The sequence below is a fragment of the Eschrichtius robustus genome, chromosome X, assembly GCF_028021215.1.
Source record: "Eschrichtius robustus isolate mEscRob2 chromosome X, mEscRob2.pri, whole genome shotgun sequence".
Lineage (NCBI taxonomy): Eukaryota > Metazoa > Chordata > Mammalia > Artiodactyla > Eschrichtiidae > Eschrichtius > Eschrichtius robustus.
The window spans coordinates 17,168,088-17,185,466 of record NC_090845.1 but is presented as its reverse complement, the minus strand read 5'-3'; the positions used below and the strand labels follow the sequence as shown (position 1 = coordinate 17,185,466).

The 17,379-nt window shown below is 41.8% G+C and overlaps 1 protein-coding gene across 3 annotated transcripts in view; it reads left to right on the top strand.

Annotated features, from left to right (window-relative positions):
• SH3KBP1 (SH3 domain containing kinase binding protein 1) overlaps nt 1–17,379 on the top strand; it is a 336,298-nt gene that overhangs the window by 188,137 nt on the left and 130,782 nt on the right. For all 3 annotated transcript variants that reach the window (XM_068533267.1, XM_068533269.1, XM_068533268.1), the window contains one exon: nt 9,292–9,497. In XM_068533267.1, the coding sequence (XP_068389368.1) occupies nt 9,292–9,497 (206 nt within the window). The remainder of the gene's footprint in view (nt 1–9,291; nt 9,498–17,379) is intronic.

The following is a 17,379-nucleotide window of genomic DNA, read 5'->3' as shown; positions in this document are numbered from 1 at the left end:
TTTAGAGTGAATCTGCTCATTCCCTATCCCCAGAGAATGGTGTTAGTAGTTTCAGTGTACTTTACTTTACGAAAGAAACACATTTTTGTTTTGAAATAATTATAGGGTCACAGAAAGTTGCCAAAAAAACAAAACAAAACCAAAAAAAACACACTGTACAGGGCGGTCCCATGAATCCTTCATGCAGTTTCCCCCAGGGATAACATCTAGTTATAACCACAGTAAATGCGTGTTTACTTTTATCATAGAACTGAGAAAGACAAATGTAGTTAATGCACAAAAGATATCTATGTTTTTACTCTGGTATGAGCTGAACTGTAGTTAATAAAGGTCTTTGTTAGACCAGCCCACTTAATACCCTTCATAAATCACAGTTTTCACAGAGACTGCTTAATTAATACATGGCTCTGGGGCTTCCCTGGTGGCGCAGTGGTTGAGAATCTGCCTGCCAATGCAGGGGACACGGGTTCGAGCCCTGGTCTGGGAAGATCCCACAGGCCACGGAGCAACTAAGCCCGTGCGCCACAACTACTGAGCCCGCGCGCCACGACTACTGAGCCCGCGTGCCACAACTACTGAAGCCCACGTGCCTAGAGCCCGTGCTCCACAACAAGAGAAGCCACCGCAATGAGAAGCCCGCACGCCACAACAAAGAGTAGCCCCTGCTAGCCGCAACTAGAGAATGCCCACGCGCAGCAACGAAGACCAGATGCAGCCAAAACTAAATTAATGAAATAAATAAGTTTATATAAAAAAAATACATGGCTCTGGGAGTAAGTCAAACTCCTAATGTTTGCACCATTTTGGTAATTTTTAGAGATCCTAGTGACATCATATAAAAATCCTCTCAATTTAAATGCTAGTAGACATTGGGGGAGGTTTTTTTTTTTAAGACAGATAAAATCTGTATCCTGGTACATATGAAGAAAACTTTGTGTACAATGTATCCTTATACATCTCTTTGTTATACACACACACACACCTACCCCTGTATGTGCACACACTTCTTTGATGTTTGTACTCTTCACATTGTTACTTTCAGAAGGTTTTTGAGGATAGTTATTCAGTTGAGTTTCGTTAACCAATGGATGAATGCAATTGAAGAAACATTGCATTCTATTTATAAGGAAGTGTGCCGCGACAGCTTGACACATTGTAGGTGTTCAGTAAATGCTTGCTGAATCCTTCTTACTCTGAGGAGGCATTTTTAGCTTTGAATGAAAGGTACAAATTGCTTGAACTTGCTTTTCTTTTACCCTGATGTATTTTTATATATGGTAGTTGGTTATGAAAATCTCTAAACTTTAGATCTTTGTTCAGGGTAATCTAATCTATCAAGGATAGAGTTACAGCAGTTGTGTTGGTTGATATGTTGATTTAAACATTTTATCTCAAACAAGAAAATTCATTGTCAGGTAGTGGCAGAAACTTTTTGCTGTATATTTAAATTTGAAAGCATCTTTACCTTTCATAGCATTTATGGAACTTTAAAGGTGCTTTTTCAAAAAGATTTTTGTCAACTTTTTATTATAGAAATTTTCTAACATACACGAATCGAGAGAATAGTATGATGAACCCCTGTGTACCTGTTACCCAGCTTCGGCAGTTAGCAGCCTGTGGCCAATTCATTTTAATTATACCACTACGCAGTCCCCCCCTGTATTATTTTGAAGCAAACCCCAGATATCATATAATTTCATCCATAAATATTTCAATATGTGTCAATAAAAGGGTGTCTTAAATACTGTTATCACTCCAAATTGTAATAATAATAATAATAATAATTGCAATTCCTCAAAGTAATTACCTATATGGTCAGTGTTCACTTTCCCCTAATAGTCTTCTATTTTTTAATACAATTTGTTAGTTTGAATCTGCACCCAAAGAAAGTACATACCTTGTGATTGGTTGATATGTCTCAACTCTCTTTGAATCTCTAGATTCTTCTTCCATGTCGCCTCTTTTCGTTGCTACTTTTTGCTGAAGAAACTGAGGTCCTTTGTCCATTAGTTTCCCACAGCCTGCCTTTTGCTGATTTCATCTCTGCTGTGTCATTTACTCTATATTCCTATAAATTGATAACTGCATGTAGGACCTTGATTAAATTCAGGTTTGAGAGAGAGATTTTTTGGGGTGGGGGGACAGAACTGCTTCATAGGTGGTGATGGATAGTCTATCTGGAGGCTCATAATGTCTGGCTATCTTTCTTTTTGAATATTAGCAGCCACTGATGATTATCACCCAGATCTATGCACTCATTAGGGCTTGCAAAGTGGTACCAAAACAGGGAATTTTTTTTTTAAAAAAGAGTGAAATGGGCTCCCATGTAACAGATCAATAGTGAAAAAAAAATGCTGAGTAAATTAGGTTTTTAAAAAACAAAACATCCAAGGGTTTGCAATAATTGTGCGGGCGGGATCTTATGTTAGGGATGGAAAGGAATTGAGAGCTCATCTAGCCTGGTGTCAGATGAGAACACTAAAGCCCAGTGAGATGAAGTCCTGGGTGTGGCCTCGCTTCTGAGTGATGAAGCCACCATTACATGCAGGCCTTCCTGCATATAATTTGCACATACTTTGGTATTGCTCCCATTATGGCTTGTAGTTTACCCTTTCACGGAGCATCTGACAAATTTCAAATCTGAGTACAGTTTAACTTATTTCTTCTTATGATCACAGATTATGATGAATTAATTACCTTTTCAGTTATAATTTTGCACATGCGAGTATTGACTAAATGATGTGAAATAGAACTAATTACAAATTATATTGATATTATTGCATTAAATTATAATCAGAAAATATCTTGATCTGTAAGATTTATTTGGATGTAGAGGCAAAGAAATCCAGATGTGACTACTGTCCGGTTTCAATTTCATACATACTTTGCTTCACGTTTAAGATATAAATGTGACTTTCCTGTTTCTAACATCTTTTTGATATTATTTAATTTCTTAGATTATAAAATAATTCTTATAAAACTAAGAAGTATTCCTGGTTTTTTTTTAAAGAAAAATATCATTTAGCTACAGAAACATTTTAAGCTATTTCCCATAGTTTCCAGAGGGAGAAAGTTTGCATTTTCTTTCTATAACCATTAATAACCATGATATTTAAGTTTGAATTGACTTTCTTATTTTCCTAATTCCTTATGTTTGAATTTTAGGTTCAGATACTTTAGTGACTTGTCGAGCGAAGGCAAAGATGGAGATGGCCTTTTAAAACTTAGGGCAAACCACTCCCATGATATAGAAATATTTTATTTCATTAGCTGTAAGAAATGGATTGCTTGTGCCCCTTGCCTATAAGAGCTAAAGCCAGGCTGGCACCCCCCCCCCCCACGCTTTGGTGTCTCTATACTTTTTAATATTACATGTTATTTGTTTTGTGTATGAGGTTCTGTTGGCAGTGAAGAGCAATTAGCAAATTGATGAAATAGAGTTTCAGGCAAAATTAGATGCTAGCGTAAGCATATGATTTTGTGTTGAAATTTTAAAATGCTTCCCTTTTACAGTGTTTGCTGCCTTCAAGTACTAATATTTAATAGTGACAGTAGAATATTCCTCCCTCCCCCAAAATAAACAGCACTCATATTCATGGACTTTCCAATTGCCCATCTCTTGTTCTCTAGATGGAACGTGTGTGTCCTCACTCATCCCCATCCCAGGTTCCATTTCCAGTCCTCTTGCTGCCAGTGGATGGGGTGGGGGGTGGGTATTTTGCAGAAATGCTTGGCCATTCAGAGATAGCAGGGCCATGTCTACCTCAGTGATTCTCAGACTTGGTCCTGGGGAAGAAGAAAGGGAGGTTCTCTTGTACTTGGAGGAACTCTCTTGAAATACTGATTTCTTTTTCTTACTTTTTTCTGACACCAGAAGGACTGCTGCCATTCACTTCTGGGGGGCCTGGCTCACAAAACAGCTGTATTTCTTGGGAGTAATGTTACCTTAGTGATTGAAGTTAAGCAGAATAAAAATTCACCCAAATAAAAACTAGCCACTGTTACTTGTTCCACTTTGTCATCAAAGTCCTCAAGAGCTACAAGTCTAAGGAGAACATTTGAAACACTTGTTTCTTTGGATTATCCTTATGTAGCCAGTGATTTGAATATCTAAGTTTTTGCTTTAATTGGACAGAGCACATCTGTCAAAAAGGGCAGATTTCAAAGCAGTGGTGTACCACCATGTCTGTAGGACACAGAAATTGGCAATACCTGATTCCATTTAATTTGTTGATCTGATCATTTACAATCCCTTTCATGTTATTAGGAGTGACATGGCCCAGAAGTTGACATGATGGTCCCTAATGGAATTTCCCATTTTCCTGAAGAATGTTTTTAAAAAGTGAGACAAGTTGCTCTCTCTCACTCAGTTCTACTCTCTGTCTCTCTGTAAATGTAGCCTACCTTTTCATCCCTCAGACTTATTATGAGGGAGCTATGTAACTGGCCTCCCGTTCGATATTTAGCTCACAGCCATAATAGGACCAATTTCTTGGATAACTTAGAGTAATGCATATATTAATTGAGCTTGTCTTTATCAAACCATTTTACCTGCTGATGGTACTCTCTGTAGGGGGTGTGTGTGTGTGTGTGTGTGCACCCTCAAACTGGGGCAGAGTGTGTGTAGTCTATGTACTTACTCATGGTTCCAGAGAGATTTGGGCTTTAGCCATGTGTCCAGTCTTATGCTATTGATAACCTCTACTTGTAACAACAAAAAAGAAGATAATTTGCATTTGACACTGGGTGAGTCCTATGTCCTCATGCTTAAGTACAGTCTCATGACTGATATGGCAAAACCTCAATTAAGATGTTTCAGGAAATAGGGTTTTCTGATGTCTTTGGTGCTAAGCAGAAAACCCCTTACATTGACATGGAAGCCACGATTGGTTTCAAACTTCATTGGTAAAAGCCCCCCTCTAGAATACTTGTACATTTTCTTGCTTAAAGATACTAAGAATGAAAAATCTTTTAAAAGGGATTTTGTGCCTTGTTTAGACTCTTGGGGTCATGAATATCAGTTTGTATCATACTGGGCTCTAAGGGTAGAAGATAAAGAATAATGGACCAAAATCTATATTATGTTCGGGTCACACTCTCCAAGGAGAAGAATGAGTTAACTAAGGAATCCGATTGATTGGATTTCCTCTGGTTGAGGTTTTCCTACTCTTGAGGTATAATATTGAAGTGGCTTCCAGGTTTAAATTGGGCATAATCCACATGCCAGGCATTTGCAGAGGTGAGCCCTAATTCCGGCGCTCATTGCCATCATGCTTGCATGGGGACTTTGGGCTCATTCTGTAACATTCTTAAATTCTGCCTAATGGTTTCTAATTAATTTTGTGGATGAAGCTCTTGCAGTGGATTCATTGAAGACAAGTTCAGTTAAAGACTCTCCCTCTTCCTTCTTTTGCCATCATTTGCTCCCCCTCCCTCTCTCTTGTTTTTCTCTCCCCTTCTCTTCTCTCATTCACTGTCAGGAAAGACTACCTTTGAAGGGACAATTCTGTACCGAGCTGCACCGGGAAAGACGGAGGGCCACAGACGCTATTACAGTGAGTGACCTTAACAGGAGGAGGCAATTGTAAAGATAAGGTCTGGGTTCTTGTGTTTTTTGATGCAGCTGCACTTTCCTGAGCTGCTCATGCTTCTGCCAAGTGTCTGTGTGAATTTCTGAACCAAGGACATGGACTTATTTGCCTGAGATAAGTGCCGTCTCCTTGGTGTGTGCTGCAGGAGCATTCCCATCACCAGCCCCTGGCGCTGTCTTGTTTGCTTTGTGCCTCTGTCATGTGTGTGACATGCGTGCATGAACCATGCGTGCAGAGAAGGGATCAGTAACATTGGTCATGGCATATGTGTTTGTACCAGTATCTCTGGGCCTCTGGGGTGGTGTAAGATGGCTTCCTGTGGAGATGTCAACCCCTCGTGGTTATTGCTTTTACTGAGTGGGTCATTGGAAACCAATACGTCATTTCCTCATTGCGGGGTTCAAAGAAGTAAGATTTTGGTAAGAAAAGTCCGTGCCAGAAATGGTATTTTGCTTTGCTCATTCAGCCAATCACCACACGGCAGACTTCTTTTGGCAGGACCAGTGTGTAGCCTTTTGCGCTGTGAAAGAAAGCTGCCAAAAGTTGAGGGGAAGGAGATGAATGAGGTTAATGAATGAATCTCGTGAAGTTCTTAGAACAGTCCTGCCACACAGTAAGCACTACACGTGTGAGTGTAAACTTGAAAATAAACAAAAATGGCTCACGGGCTGGAATATTAAGGAAATTATTGGCAATGACTTTTGTGTAATTTGGCCAGTTAGATGAGTGGCCAAAGCAAACTTGAGGAAGCTTTGTTCTTTTTTCACTGCGAAGGAAAAGCATCCACCTTAGTGTGCATGTACACATATGCGTACATAGAGACGTATACACAGTGATGAAAGAGAAGGTTCACGCGTGAACACCGGAGCCACACTTCTCAAACTGTCTGCAGTGAAGTGTATTTTTATTTCCATTCCCCTGCGGACAGACACCGGGTACTGCTGGCTTGCCTTCACTGCGCATGCGCTGCACCACCCGCCCCTCCCAGCAGGAGCAGGCAGACCGACGTTGGTCTGTGCCCTGTTCACCCAGACGCGTCTGTTGGCCGCACTTCTGGAAGTAGCACCAGCGCACACTGCTATAAGCATTTCCAAACACGGACACTTTCTGTGCTTGTCTCTCTGTGTACCAGGAACGAGCCCTTCATGACCTTGGCTCCAGTCCACAGACCTCACTTTGGGTTGCACTGCCCTCGAGTGTCACCTGGCATTACGAGCATGACACAGGGATAGTTTACATAATAGTGTGTGGTATGAGCACCAGGGGCTAAAAGATACAGCACCAAAAATGAAAAGCCACCTTTCTTTTCCTCCGAAGGGAAGGAACTGGATTTTGAGTTATTTCGTCAACCCAGATATTCAGACATTTAATTTCATAGTACTTAAAAGTGATAGAAGCAAGCTACCAGAATATCCAGAAGAAAAATCTGCCATGTGTTTCCTTCCCAGCCCATGCTTGTGTGGTTGAATGACCGTGCAACCTTTCCCTGTGTAACATAAAGAGTATTTCTCACAGTGATTAATATGATAATATATTAAGATGAGCCCGGAAGGTGGCAAATCCCTAAAACCAGAAGCTCAGTGAAATCAGGTTGGCAGTGGCTGAAAATATTGTGTTTCTAGCTAATGAGGTATGATAAAAGAATCCTTCAAATTCTTCTCTTTGAAGAACTAAAACAGACTTGCCCGAATCCATTTGCCCTGCTGCCTTCTGCTGGTGGCGCTGGTGGTGGCGGCGGCAGGGAGGGGGAGCAGGGATGTCTTCTGTTCACTAACCATTTCTTTATTCCGCTCTCAAATGCTTCTTTCCAAACCAGAAAAGAATATACAAGCCATTTATCACACAGAAAGAATCCATACGGCAAAATGAGAACATGTTAAAGGGGAAATGACACAATATTTAGACTCCAAAATTATATCTCCAGCAGGGGTATTTCCAAAAACAATGAACAGATAAACACACGAATGGATAGCTAATCCAGGGAGGTTCTCCATGTTTGCACACTCGCATCCAGCCCTGTAAATTGGAGCCGACCCCCTTGCTGTGGGCTGTTCCTCATTGTTCTGCCCTCTGTTCTTGCTCATAAATGCTGTTCTTTAGTTAATTAAAATGTACACCAGGGATCTTCCTCCCCGCCCCCTCCTTCTTGGCTTACAAGTACCATTTTATTGAAAACAGCAGCAACAAGAAACACAGCCATTGTTTAAAGGATTTGATTTTGAAACTTGTTAGCAATTTATAATGACCTTTCTATATTTTTCTGTTTCCATTTAACAGTTTCTTCCTGCACTGAGACTTCTTTATTTGAATGACTTCAACATTTTGTGACATTTTATGTGAGCAATTATTTGGTGTATCATTCTTATGTACTAAGAGGCCACCTTACGTGTAGGAAGATAATGCACAGTGTGGCTAATAGAGAACAAAATTTGATGGTATACTTTCATCCCAAGGGCATCATTGTCATCAGGAGACATATAGTAAATGTTCAGGAGCTATTCTACACATCTAGAGGCTTTTAGAGACAGGCTTAATGGAACTTTCCATAAGATATCCTTTTAATCCTGCCCTTTGATGGCATGACTAATGTACTGACCATCAAAGTAAGAACGTACACCCAGAAATTAACTAGAAACAAATAGGCTCTTCCTTTTAGGAACATGACTGTGGGCAGAGCCTGGGGAAAAAAAGAATCTGGGGAGGTAAGTGTCCATGTTGTCTTGCTGATATCTATTTGATGACTTCCAACACATGCCACCGGAGGTCAAAGGAAAGGTGTCACGTCCCCAGTGTTCTTCTTTGGAAAGGAGTTCAGCTCTGGGGAGACGTTGGTGTCAGAGGAGGGAGGAAGAACTGTAGGCTTGGGGGATTCTGGCCTCCCGGAGGGCAGCTTCCTTTCCCTCTTTAACAAATACAATCATCTTGCCAGCGAAAGTGTTTCAATGTCAAGTTTGGTTTAATGCTTTCCTCGAGAAACATGTCTGCGTGCATTTATTCCTTGTGAAGCCATCCAAAGAGATTTAATTCTTTGGCAGTCATAATTTTGTGTGGTTTCTTTAATTGCTAATTTGTTTAAATGGCTTTTAACTTTACAGTTTCCCTTTAGGAAATGTTACTTTCATTGCTAATTGCTAACTGACATGAGTCATAGAAATGGGAGGTACAGTATGTGGTACTGACTAGGTGGGGAGGCGAGGAGGGGGCGGGAAGAGTTGTTATTGCACAGACTGCAGCAAAACAAATTTGGCTGAGAACCAGGCTCTGGCTGAAAAGAGGTGAAATGTCACATTTACGAAGAGATCTGCTTTGAAATTAGATTTTCTGAAAAGTTTTGATTCACTTCTTAATATTAAAAGCTGGGCACAGAGGGTGGGAGGGAGACGCAAGAGGGAGGAGATATGGGGATATATGTATGTATATGTATAGCTGATTCACTTTGTTATACAGCAGAAACTAACACACCATTGTAAAGCAATTATACTCCAATAAAGATGTTAAAAAAAAAAGCTGGGGGTGGGGAGATGGAACAAAACTCAGAGCCGCCCCCATGCAACATATTCACATGCTAAATGAAAAACCGCAGTGCAAGTTATCCCATACCCAGTGACACTTTTAGCAGTGGTTCCTGGCTGGCTATGAAGTGCTTCACGGCTATGGCTGATTTCTGAGCTCTTTCTTTCCCCATCCCCGCTCTTGACAGGTTTAAGGGAAACCACAGGCTCCGAGAGTGATGGGGGTGACTCGAGCAGTACCAAATCCGAGGGTGCCAACGGGACAGTCGCAACGGCCGCAATCCAGCCGAAGAAAGTTAAGGGAGTGGGCTTTGGAGATATTTTCAAAGACAAGCCAATAAAGCTAAGACCAAGGTCGATTGAAGTAGAAAATGACTTTCTGCCTGTGGAAAAGGTATGTTCGACAGTTTCTGTTTTATTTCAACGTAATGTGGTGTATCCAAAAAGTACCTTGTAGGGCTTGGCGTCTACGACTTCCTATGCCTCTTCTGAGGTTTCATTGTCCTCGTGTGCAGCTCTCCTTCTATATAGGAACAGCTTTCCTCGAAAGGCTCATGCTCTAGTTTGCTGTTGCTTTTCTTACTGATCTCCTCTCTATGGAATGTTTCTCAGGATGACCTTTCAAATAGACCGGCCCTTCTGTATTTCCTCCTCAGAAAAGCCACTCATGCCTGGACCCAGCTAAACACATAACCTTGGTACTTTTCAATCTCTCTTCTCTCCTGGTATGTTTCTCTTGTGATTTGTGCTTGGGCGTGTTGACTGGTTCTGCAGTAGAGAGAGGGGTTGTGCATTTTTTTTCTCAAGGTATTTGGTGGTAATGATTTCAGACTACTGAAAGGAAGTCTCCTGCGTGTGTGAGTGACGGAGATGGCCCTCGCTGTGAATCCCTGGGTTGTTACCATCAGGAAGCTGGCTGTTTTCTCCTGCCCCTGGTTCTGGGTTGGCGAGAAGCAGACAGCGTGTTGCTGCTGAGTACGCGGTTGCCACAGCAACACACCCAGAGCCATTGTGCTTGTGGCTGTCAGTGACGTCTACTGTGGTACACTTTTAAGCATCATAGCCTTGCTTAGGATTTGATAAATACTGTGGAATTTTCCAGATTGTAATAAGCTACACTCGTGCTGTGCTTAAAGAATATTTGTTAATTTGATTTAGTGCTGAAATTTTTGCTTTGACGTTTGTGCCAGCAGGCTTCGGGGATGGGGCATGGGCAACATCTCTACTGCAGGTTTATCGACGGCTTTTAAATGTTTTTCATTTCTCTGTCAGATGAATTTTTAAAAGTTGCATCATCTTCTGCAGCTGTAGAACTTCCACCCACCTCCCTCCCGCCATCCACCAGCAACCTTGCCCAGTGTCATCATGCATTAGAAACAGAATCGGGAAAGGAAACATTTTGGACACTTAATACCCTTAGAGATGAATAAGGCAGAAAGGGCAGATACTTAAAAAGGAAGGACTGTTTCATTTAAACTCTTGTTTTGTGGAAGCTTCTCTAGTCGATTTGCTATTTCTCAAGATCTGAAAACTATCTAGTTAGTGTCCCAGCTTGTGAGTTCATTTCTGCTTCACATGGTCACTTTCAGATTCCCATAAATATTTACAAAAGAGCAAGTTCCCATCTTGGAAAGGAACGATGAATACAGTTTTTCTTCATTTTGTTCAAGTGGTTGAAATGAACATGACCATTGACTAAGTCAGCAAACAGTTAATTCCTTTTGTTTGTTTTATGATTCTCAGTCTTATTCTTCTCTGTGTAAAAGGACATTGTGTGTGCATAACTTTCATTATTGATATTAATATTTGTCTTAACCGCTAATAATAAATTGGGTTGTTACTAATAGCAGTATCAGCGACAAATATAATACTCCCAAGTTTGTACCTCAGCACACTTCTCTGAGCTCCACAGCCACGTGTCCAACTGCCGTCTTGAACATCTCCACTCGGAGGTCCTAAATTCTTAGCAGCTTGTCCAGACCTGAACTCATCCTCGTCCCCTTCAGACCACTCTGCCCACAGCCCTCCCCATCTCAGGTGAAGGCAGTGCCACTCCCCCTCCCATCACTCAGAAGAAAAGTCCTGGGGTTGTCCCTGACTCCCCTCTTTCTCTCACATCCCATGGCTGATCCATCAGGCGACCCCATCCGCGCAGCCTCCGAAGTGTGCCCGGCACCTGCCGTGGCTCATCACCTCTGCTCTCCCCCTGCTCTCGCCATCGCTGCGGTGGCCTCCTAAGTGGTCTTCTTGCTTCTTCCCTTCCTCCTACGGTCTAGCGTCAATATCAAAGCCAGGAGGGTGAGCCTTTGAAACCCGAAGTCAGGTCGTGCCACTCCTCCGCTCGCACACCTGTAGAGGCTCCCCTGTGAACCAAAGTGAAAATCCTCCCTGAGGCCCAGGAGCTGGGATGACCTGACTCCCATTGCCGCTTGGACCTCCTCCCTCACTGCTCTCTCCCTGCTTGCTCCATCCTGGCCCCCTCGCTCCTCCTCAAGCATGCCACGCACGCTCCCACTTGGGGGCCTTTGCCATGGTGGTGTCCTCTGCCTGGACACTCTGTTTCCACCTGCCCGCCGTGGCTGCCTGCCTCTCCTCCCTGACACCTGCTCATTCTGAAACCTGCCCCCTTGGCCCATCCTGCTTACTTGCACTGCGTTTTTTGTTTTCCCTAGCATGTGCCCCCTTCTAACATGTTTATTTTTTATTATGTTTATTCTTTGTTTTGTTCACTGATGTATGCTATGTGCCTAGAACAGTGTGTGGCATATAGTAGGTGCTCAGTAAGTGTTAGTTAAAGGAATAATATTCAAACTATATTAATATAGCACTTTAAAGATTACAGACATCTATAAAATGAGGGAACCGGGTGGGATAACAGTTATATAGTTGGAAATATAGTAGTTGTATGGTTCACTGCACCTCTGTGAAACAGAAGATTTATTGCATTGGTCTTAGAGACAAGAAATGTTAACTTCATCAGAGTAATATATATATGTACGGCGTGTGTATGCATCTTGATTCATGATTTGTTTGCAGAATGAAACCATGTGCTGGCAGCTCCCTTAACCTGCTTCTCATTGTGAAGCCTCTGGGGAAAACTTCAACTTCGCAGCCTGCTTTACTGGCTGCGGACAATTTTTATAGCATCTAAGAGGATTCAAAACTCTCTTCCCCCCCCTGTTGTTGGCGCCCTGGATAGTTACATAGATTTATGGATCCATTATGTTATTGCACAACCTGGCATGGGAGCTGATGAGTGTGATAATGTGTTACTAGTGTACGACCTGGTTCTCATCGCTTCTGAGATGGTTTTGTGTCTAAGATTTATGTTTAAGGAAGGAAGTTTCCTATGAGAGTTGAGCTCGCTGTTTCGATTTTGCAGAAGCACAAACTGGATCTCATGTGGCAGCATCTGTGTTAGGTGAAGCCCAAGCAGGTCTTCCACTCAGGCTGGGGCAGTTGACCTGTTGACATGACTGGTTTGATAACTCGCATGAGGGAAGAAAGGTCTATGATAATTATTAACAGCTGCAAGCATCCTAGTATACTTTCCGTTCAAGTTTGCGAAGTTTTGAGATCCACTTTTCTGAGTCAGTTGAAACTTTTGTGCTTATTTTACCTGTGCTTTAATCCATATCACCCTACCCAGAGTGGTTGAATGCTGATGATTATATACCAGGAGAGGTACTGGTGTATCTGTAACAGTCCCCCGACCAACAAGGAAATAATTAGTATTCTTGCTTCTCTTACTGAGCTATAAGGAAGGACCCCATTTATGAGTCTTTTTAATACTACCAACCTGATATGCCTGTGAATGATGTGTTTAATGTACCACGTAACTGAAATATTTATAGGTGAAATGATTTAATGTCTGGGATTTTGCTTCCAGTAATTTGGAAGATGGAAGAGTGGGTGGGGCACAGAGGAAACCAGATTGGTCATGAGTTGATAATTGTTGAAACTAGGTGGTGCATACGTGGGGATTCCGTACACTGTACTCTATTTTTGTATATGTTGGAAATTTCCCTTGATAAAGGTTAAAGAAAAAAGAAAAGAACCTTGGGGGAAAATGTACCATTTAAACTAAGCCCAGAGGTACGTATGTGTTATATCAAAACAGTGGAAAATACGTTGTGGCTAAAGATGAACCAAGTTAAATATCATAAGATTAGAAGGGCACGGTACCATTGTCCTAGCTGATTGACCTTGACAAAGTCACTTAGCCTCAATTGAACCATCTGTAAAATGGGAATACTCTTTATGCCTATCCTACCTCATAGGACTTTTAAAAAATGCTACATAGCTGAAAATACTTGGAAATTGTAAATGTAACTCATTTCAGCTAGTATTTGTTCAGTACTCACTATATGCTCCGCACTGAGGCTACAGTGGTAAACAAGACCAGGTCACTGCCCCTCAGGGAGCTGCAGAAAAGTAAACAAGCAATAATAATACAGTGTGGGGAATGCCGTGACCAGGCTGAGAACACAGTACTGTGCCGTAGGAGCCCTTGGGCATGGCAGGAAGTAGCGAGTTGTCAGGGAGGCTGGAGAGTGTATATTCATGTGTGTGTACCTACTTCCTACAGGAAGTGGTGTTTAGACCTGTAGGAAGTGATGTTTTTAGACCTACAGGAAGTGATGTTTAGGCTGAGAACCATGGGTCCAGTACACATTCATCAAGCAAAGGAGCATAGAGTTGTCAAGGTGGGAAGAGCAACATGTATAAATGCCTCGAAGGGAAAAGGAAGTAGCACAGAGCACGTGTCGAGGCTCCAGCAGGAAGTGGGGAAAGATGAGAATGGAGAAGAAAGCAGGGCCCACATCAGGAAGAGCCTGGTGAGACTTGTTAAGGAGTTTGGACTTGACTTTGAGGGCAATGGGGAGCCATCAATGGGGAGCAATTCTCAGCAAGAGAGTGACATGATCACATAGGTGGTTTAGAGAAAGTATTCCAAGCTTCAGTGGGAGGAGTGGATTACAGAATACAGGATAACTAGAATTCAGGGGAGAGGTTAACAGAAACTTGTATTGGCTCTACCAGTAAATCCCCCTCCTCAGTGTAGATTCTAAACCAGTTAATGAGTCAGTAGATGGAGAATCAAAATATTATTTTTGTTCACTTTTTCAGTATGGATATCCAGTTGACTCAGCACTGTTTATCAAAAGGATCATCCTTTCTGCAGATCACCTGTTTATCAGAAAGGTCACCTTTGTCATAATTTAAGTGGCTGTGTATGTGCGGGTCCATTTCCAGACTCTCTGTTCTGTTGGTTTGTTTGTCCTTGTGGTCATTCTGTACTACCTTAATTACTGTAGCTTTGTAGTCGGTCTTGACATCTGGTAGTGTAAGTCCACAATCTTTATTCCTCTTCTTCAAGATTTCCTGCGTTGTTGTATTTTCATATAAATTTTAGAATCAGCTTGTCAATCTCCACCTCCCTCCGCAAAGAAACCTCCTGGATTTCGAATGGGAGTACATTAACTATAGATACTTTTGGGGGAGAATTGACACCTTTCCGATCTATGAGCATGGTATATCTATTTATGTAAGTCTTATTTTACTTTGTAAAAATTTCTCAAGTTACATATTTATGATTTGGACATCTTTCTCTACCTATGTTATATTACAGTGTTGTTATTGATGAAGGCAAAGTTGGAGGATATAGATTAGTGTGAGAGCCAAATGGGCCTAGCAGTTGATCTCCAGAATTAGACAGACTCACCCACCCAGTCTCAGCAATGCTGGACTCGGGCAGACCCATGTGAGGTAGAAGGGCCAGCCCCTTGAGGAACAGCAGAGAAGGCCAACTTCCAAGAGGAGGAAAGAGAAGAGCTGAGCTAAGCATGCCCAGTTTATTTTTCCTAAATTCAAGTATCAGAGAAGTCATTTCACTCTCCCAGGAGAAAGTGAATAGGGAGATAGAGAGTTCCAAGAGTGTTCAATTCTGCCCAGAGGCCAAGTGTGTCCAGAGAGTGTCCATTTGGTCTCCCTTTCACATGGAAGGAAACATCAAGATAAGACCAACAGCTTTTCTAACATCTTTGAATTATTATCATAAACGTTTGGGGGAAATATTTTGGAGATAGAATCAAGAAGTTTGATAGTATGTGGGAGATAAAGGAGAGGAAAGACTTGAAGAGGATGCCTTGGGCAACTGGCTTCAGCAGCTGGGTGGATGGCAGTATCATTCCCTGATAAGAGAGCACTGGAGGAGAAAGATATCTGGGGAGGAAGGTCATGGGTTCAGTCTTAGACTAGCTGGATTTTGAGGTCCTTGTGGAACCATCAGGTGGAGGCATCCAGCAAGCAGTTGGATAAATAAGTCTGGTGATGGGGAGAGAACTGTAGATGTAGGTTTTGGAGTCATCCGCCTAGAGATTGGGTTGGGAGACTGTAAGAAGGCAACCCAGACAGGACCTTATTCTCGTGAATATGGCTTATACCTTGTCTCCCAGCGGTGGACCTGAGAGAGAACTTCCTCATCAGGCTGCTTCCCTGCAATCCCAGCCTGGCCTCACCCTTTTTCTGAACTCCTTCGCTTTTCGTGAGCCACTCAGATGATCACTCCTGGCCAAATACTCCGGGAAAGGAGTGTCAGGTATTACACATGGGTGGGTAAATTCCAGATGCTCAGGTGAGTCCCAGGACCTACCTAAGCTGATATGTCTTTATGTAGAATAATCCTGGCTTTCGGGTGCGAGCTTATTCCATGCTGAAGTGCCCTAGGCACAGCTAGTCTTGGCCCCCTTAATTATTGAGAAAAGCAGTCTTTTTGGCCTGGGCTCTTCAAACAGCCAGATTGGAAAAGGTATTTTTCCAGGTTGGTTGTTTACACTATTGGAGTCCCTACAAAGAAATCCTTCAAGAAGTTCCATGGTCTTCCTGTCTTAGTTGATTTCCATTAGTGACTTCTGGTCTCTGTCTCTTGAAATGATTCTGTTTTCTTTCTCTGTTTTCTACTATGTTCCACAACTAGACATTGTGTTTGTGACAGTCGCTTTTTCAGCTCTCATCATCTTGAATCTCATTTATAGAATCACAGTCATCCAAATTAATGCCTTTATAATATCAACATTGTAGCTTTTACTTGTAACAGAGAATTAGAATTAAAATCATATGTAAATGAGCTACTAATCAATTTTTTTAATCAGCCAAATTGCAGCCAGAGAAATTCTGATATCTTCATGTGTACCTCGGGCAGTCTTTTTATCCACACTAGTAAAAATTCGTCAAGCCGTATACTGATGTAAAATTAAAACATGTAAACATTGAAAGTTATGATCTTAGTTCCTTAAAAATGAGAGATTTATGTCTCTAATCCTTTGAAGACTAGAAATAAGCTCTGGGGAATCCCAGAAGCTAATGCTACATACTTTGACTAATGAAACACAACTGGGTCGAACCTTGGCGTGATTATCTGAGACCCATAGTATTGGATGTCTCTCATAGTGGTTGAAAGATAAGATTTTGTGACATCTCTTGAGCAGTTGAAAGACCCGTGATTTTTAAAGAGCAGGTGGTGTTGAGATGCCCACTGGTCGCCTGGGCTGAATGAAGTGTCTGGGATTTTCAGACTTGGGTTTATGTGTTATCTTTCCTTATCTAGGAAAAGTGAGGAGAGGGCCGGTGGTAGGAAAAGGGAACCAGAAATAGTATACAGGGTTACTCTTTGACATATTAGGTACTGTTTACTGTTTTATGTATGTTTGATATATACCTTCTAAAACATTCAGCATAGTGTATTTTCTATGAAATGTTTAGTTGCAGCCAGATGGTCACCAAGAATCACATTCCCAGGAGGCCTTAAAATTGTGTTTTTAGGAATATAGTTATTAAGCATGCAGGATAGACTGCCCGGGTTCACATCCCAACTCTGCCTCTTCCTGGGACAAATTACTTAAGCACTCAATGCTTTAGATTCCCCATCTGTAGAATCAGAATAACAAGAGAACCTGGCCCATATGGTTGTTAGGAGGATTAAGTAACTCAAAAAATGGGTAAAAGTGCCTCGTGTAGAATAATCACTAGATTAACGTTAGTAGTTATTATTGTTGCCCTTCTGGTTATTAGAACAGGAGTGCCTATAAATAGCAGTGCAGTCTCCGGGATCATTTCTTTAACTTTTTATTACGGAAATTTTAAAACTCAGAGAAGGAGAAATGAATTTTGCTCCATCTGTGGTAGCTGTTTGTCTGACATCACCAAGCCTTCAGTATTGGCCGTTGGGGAGTAAGTGCCATGCAGAGGATTTTAGGGCAGTGAAAGTACTCTGT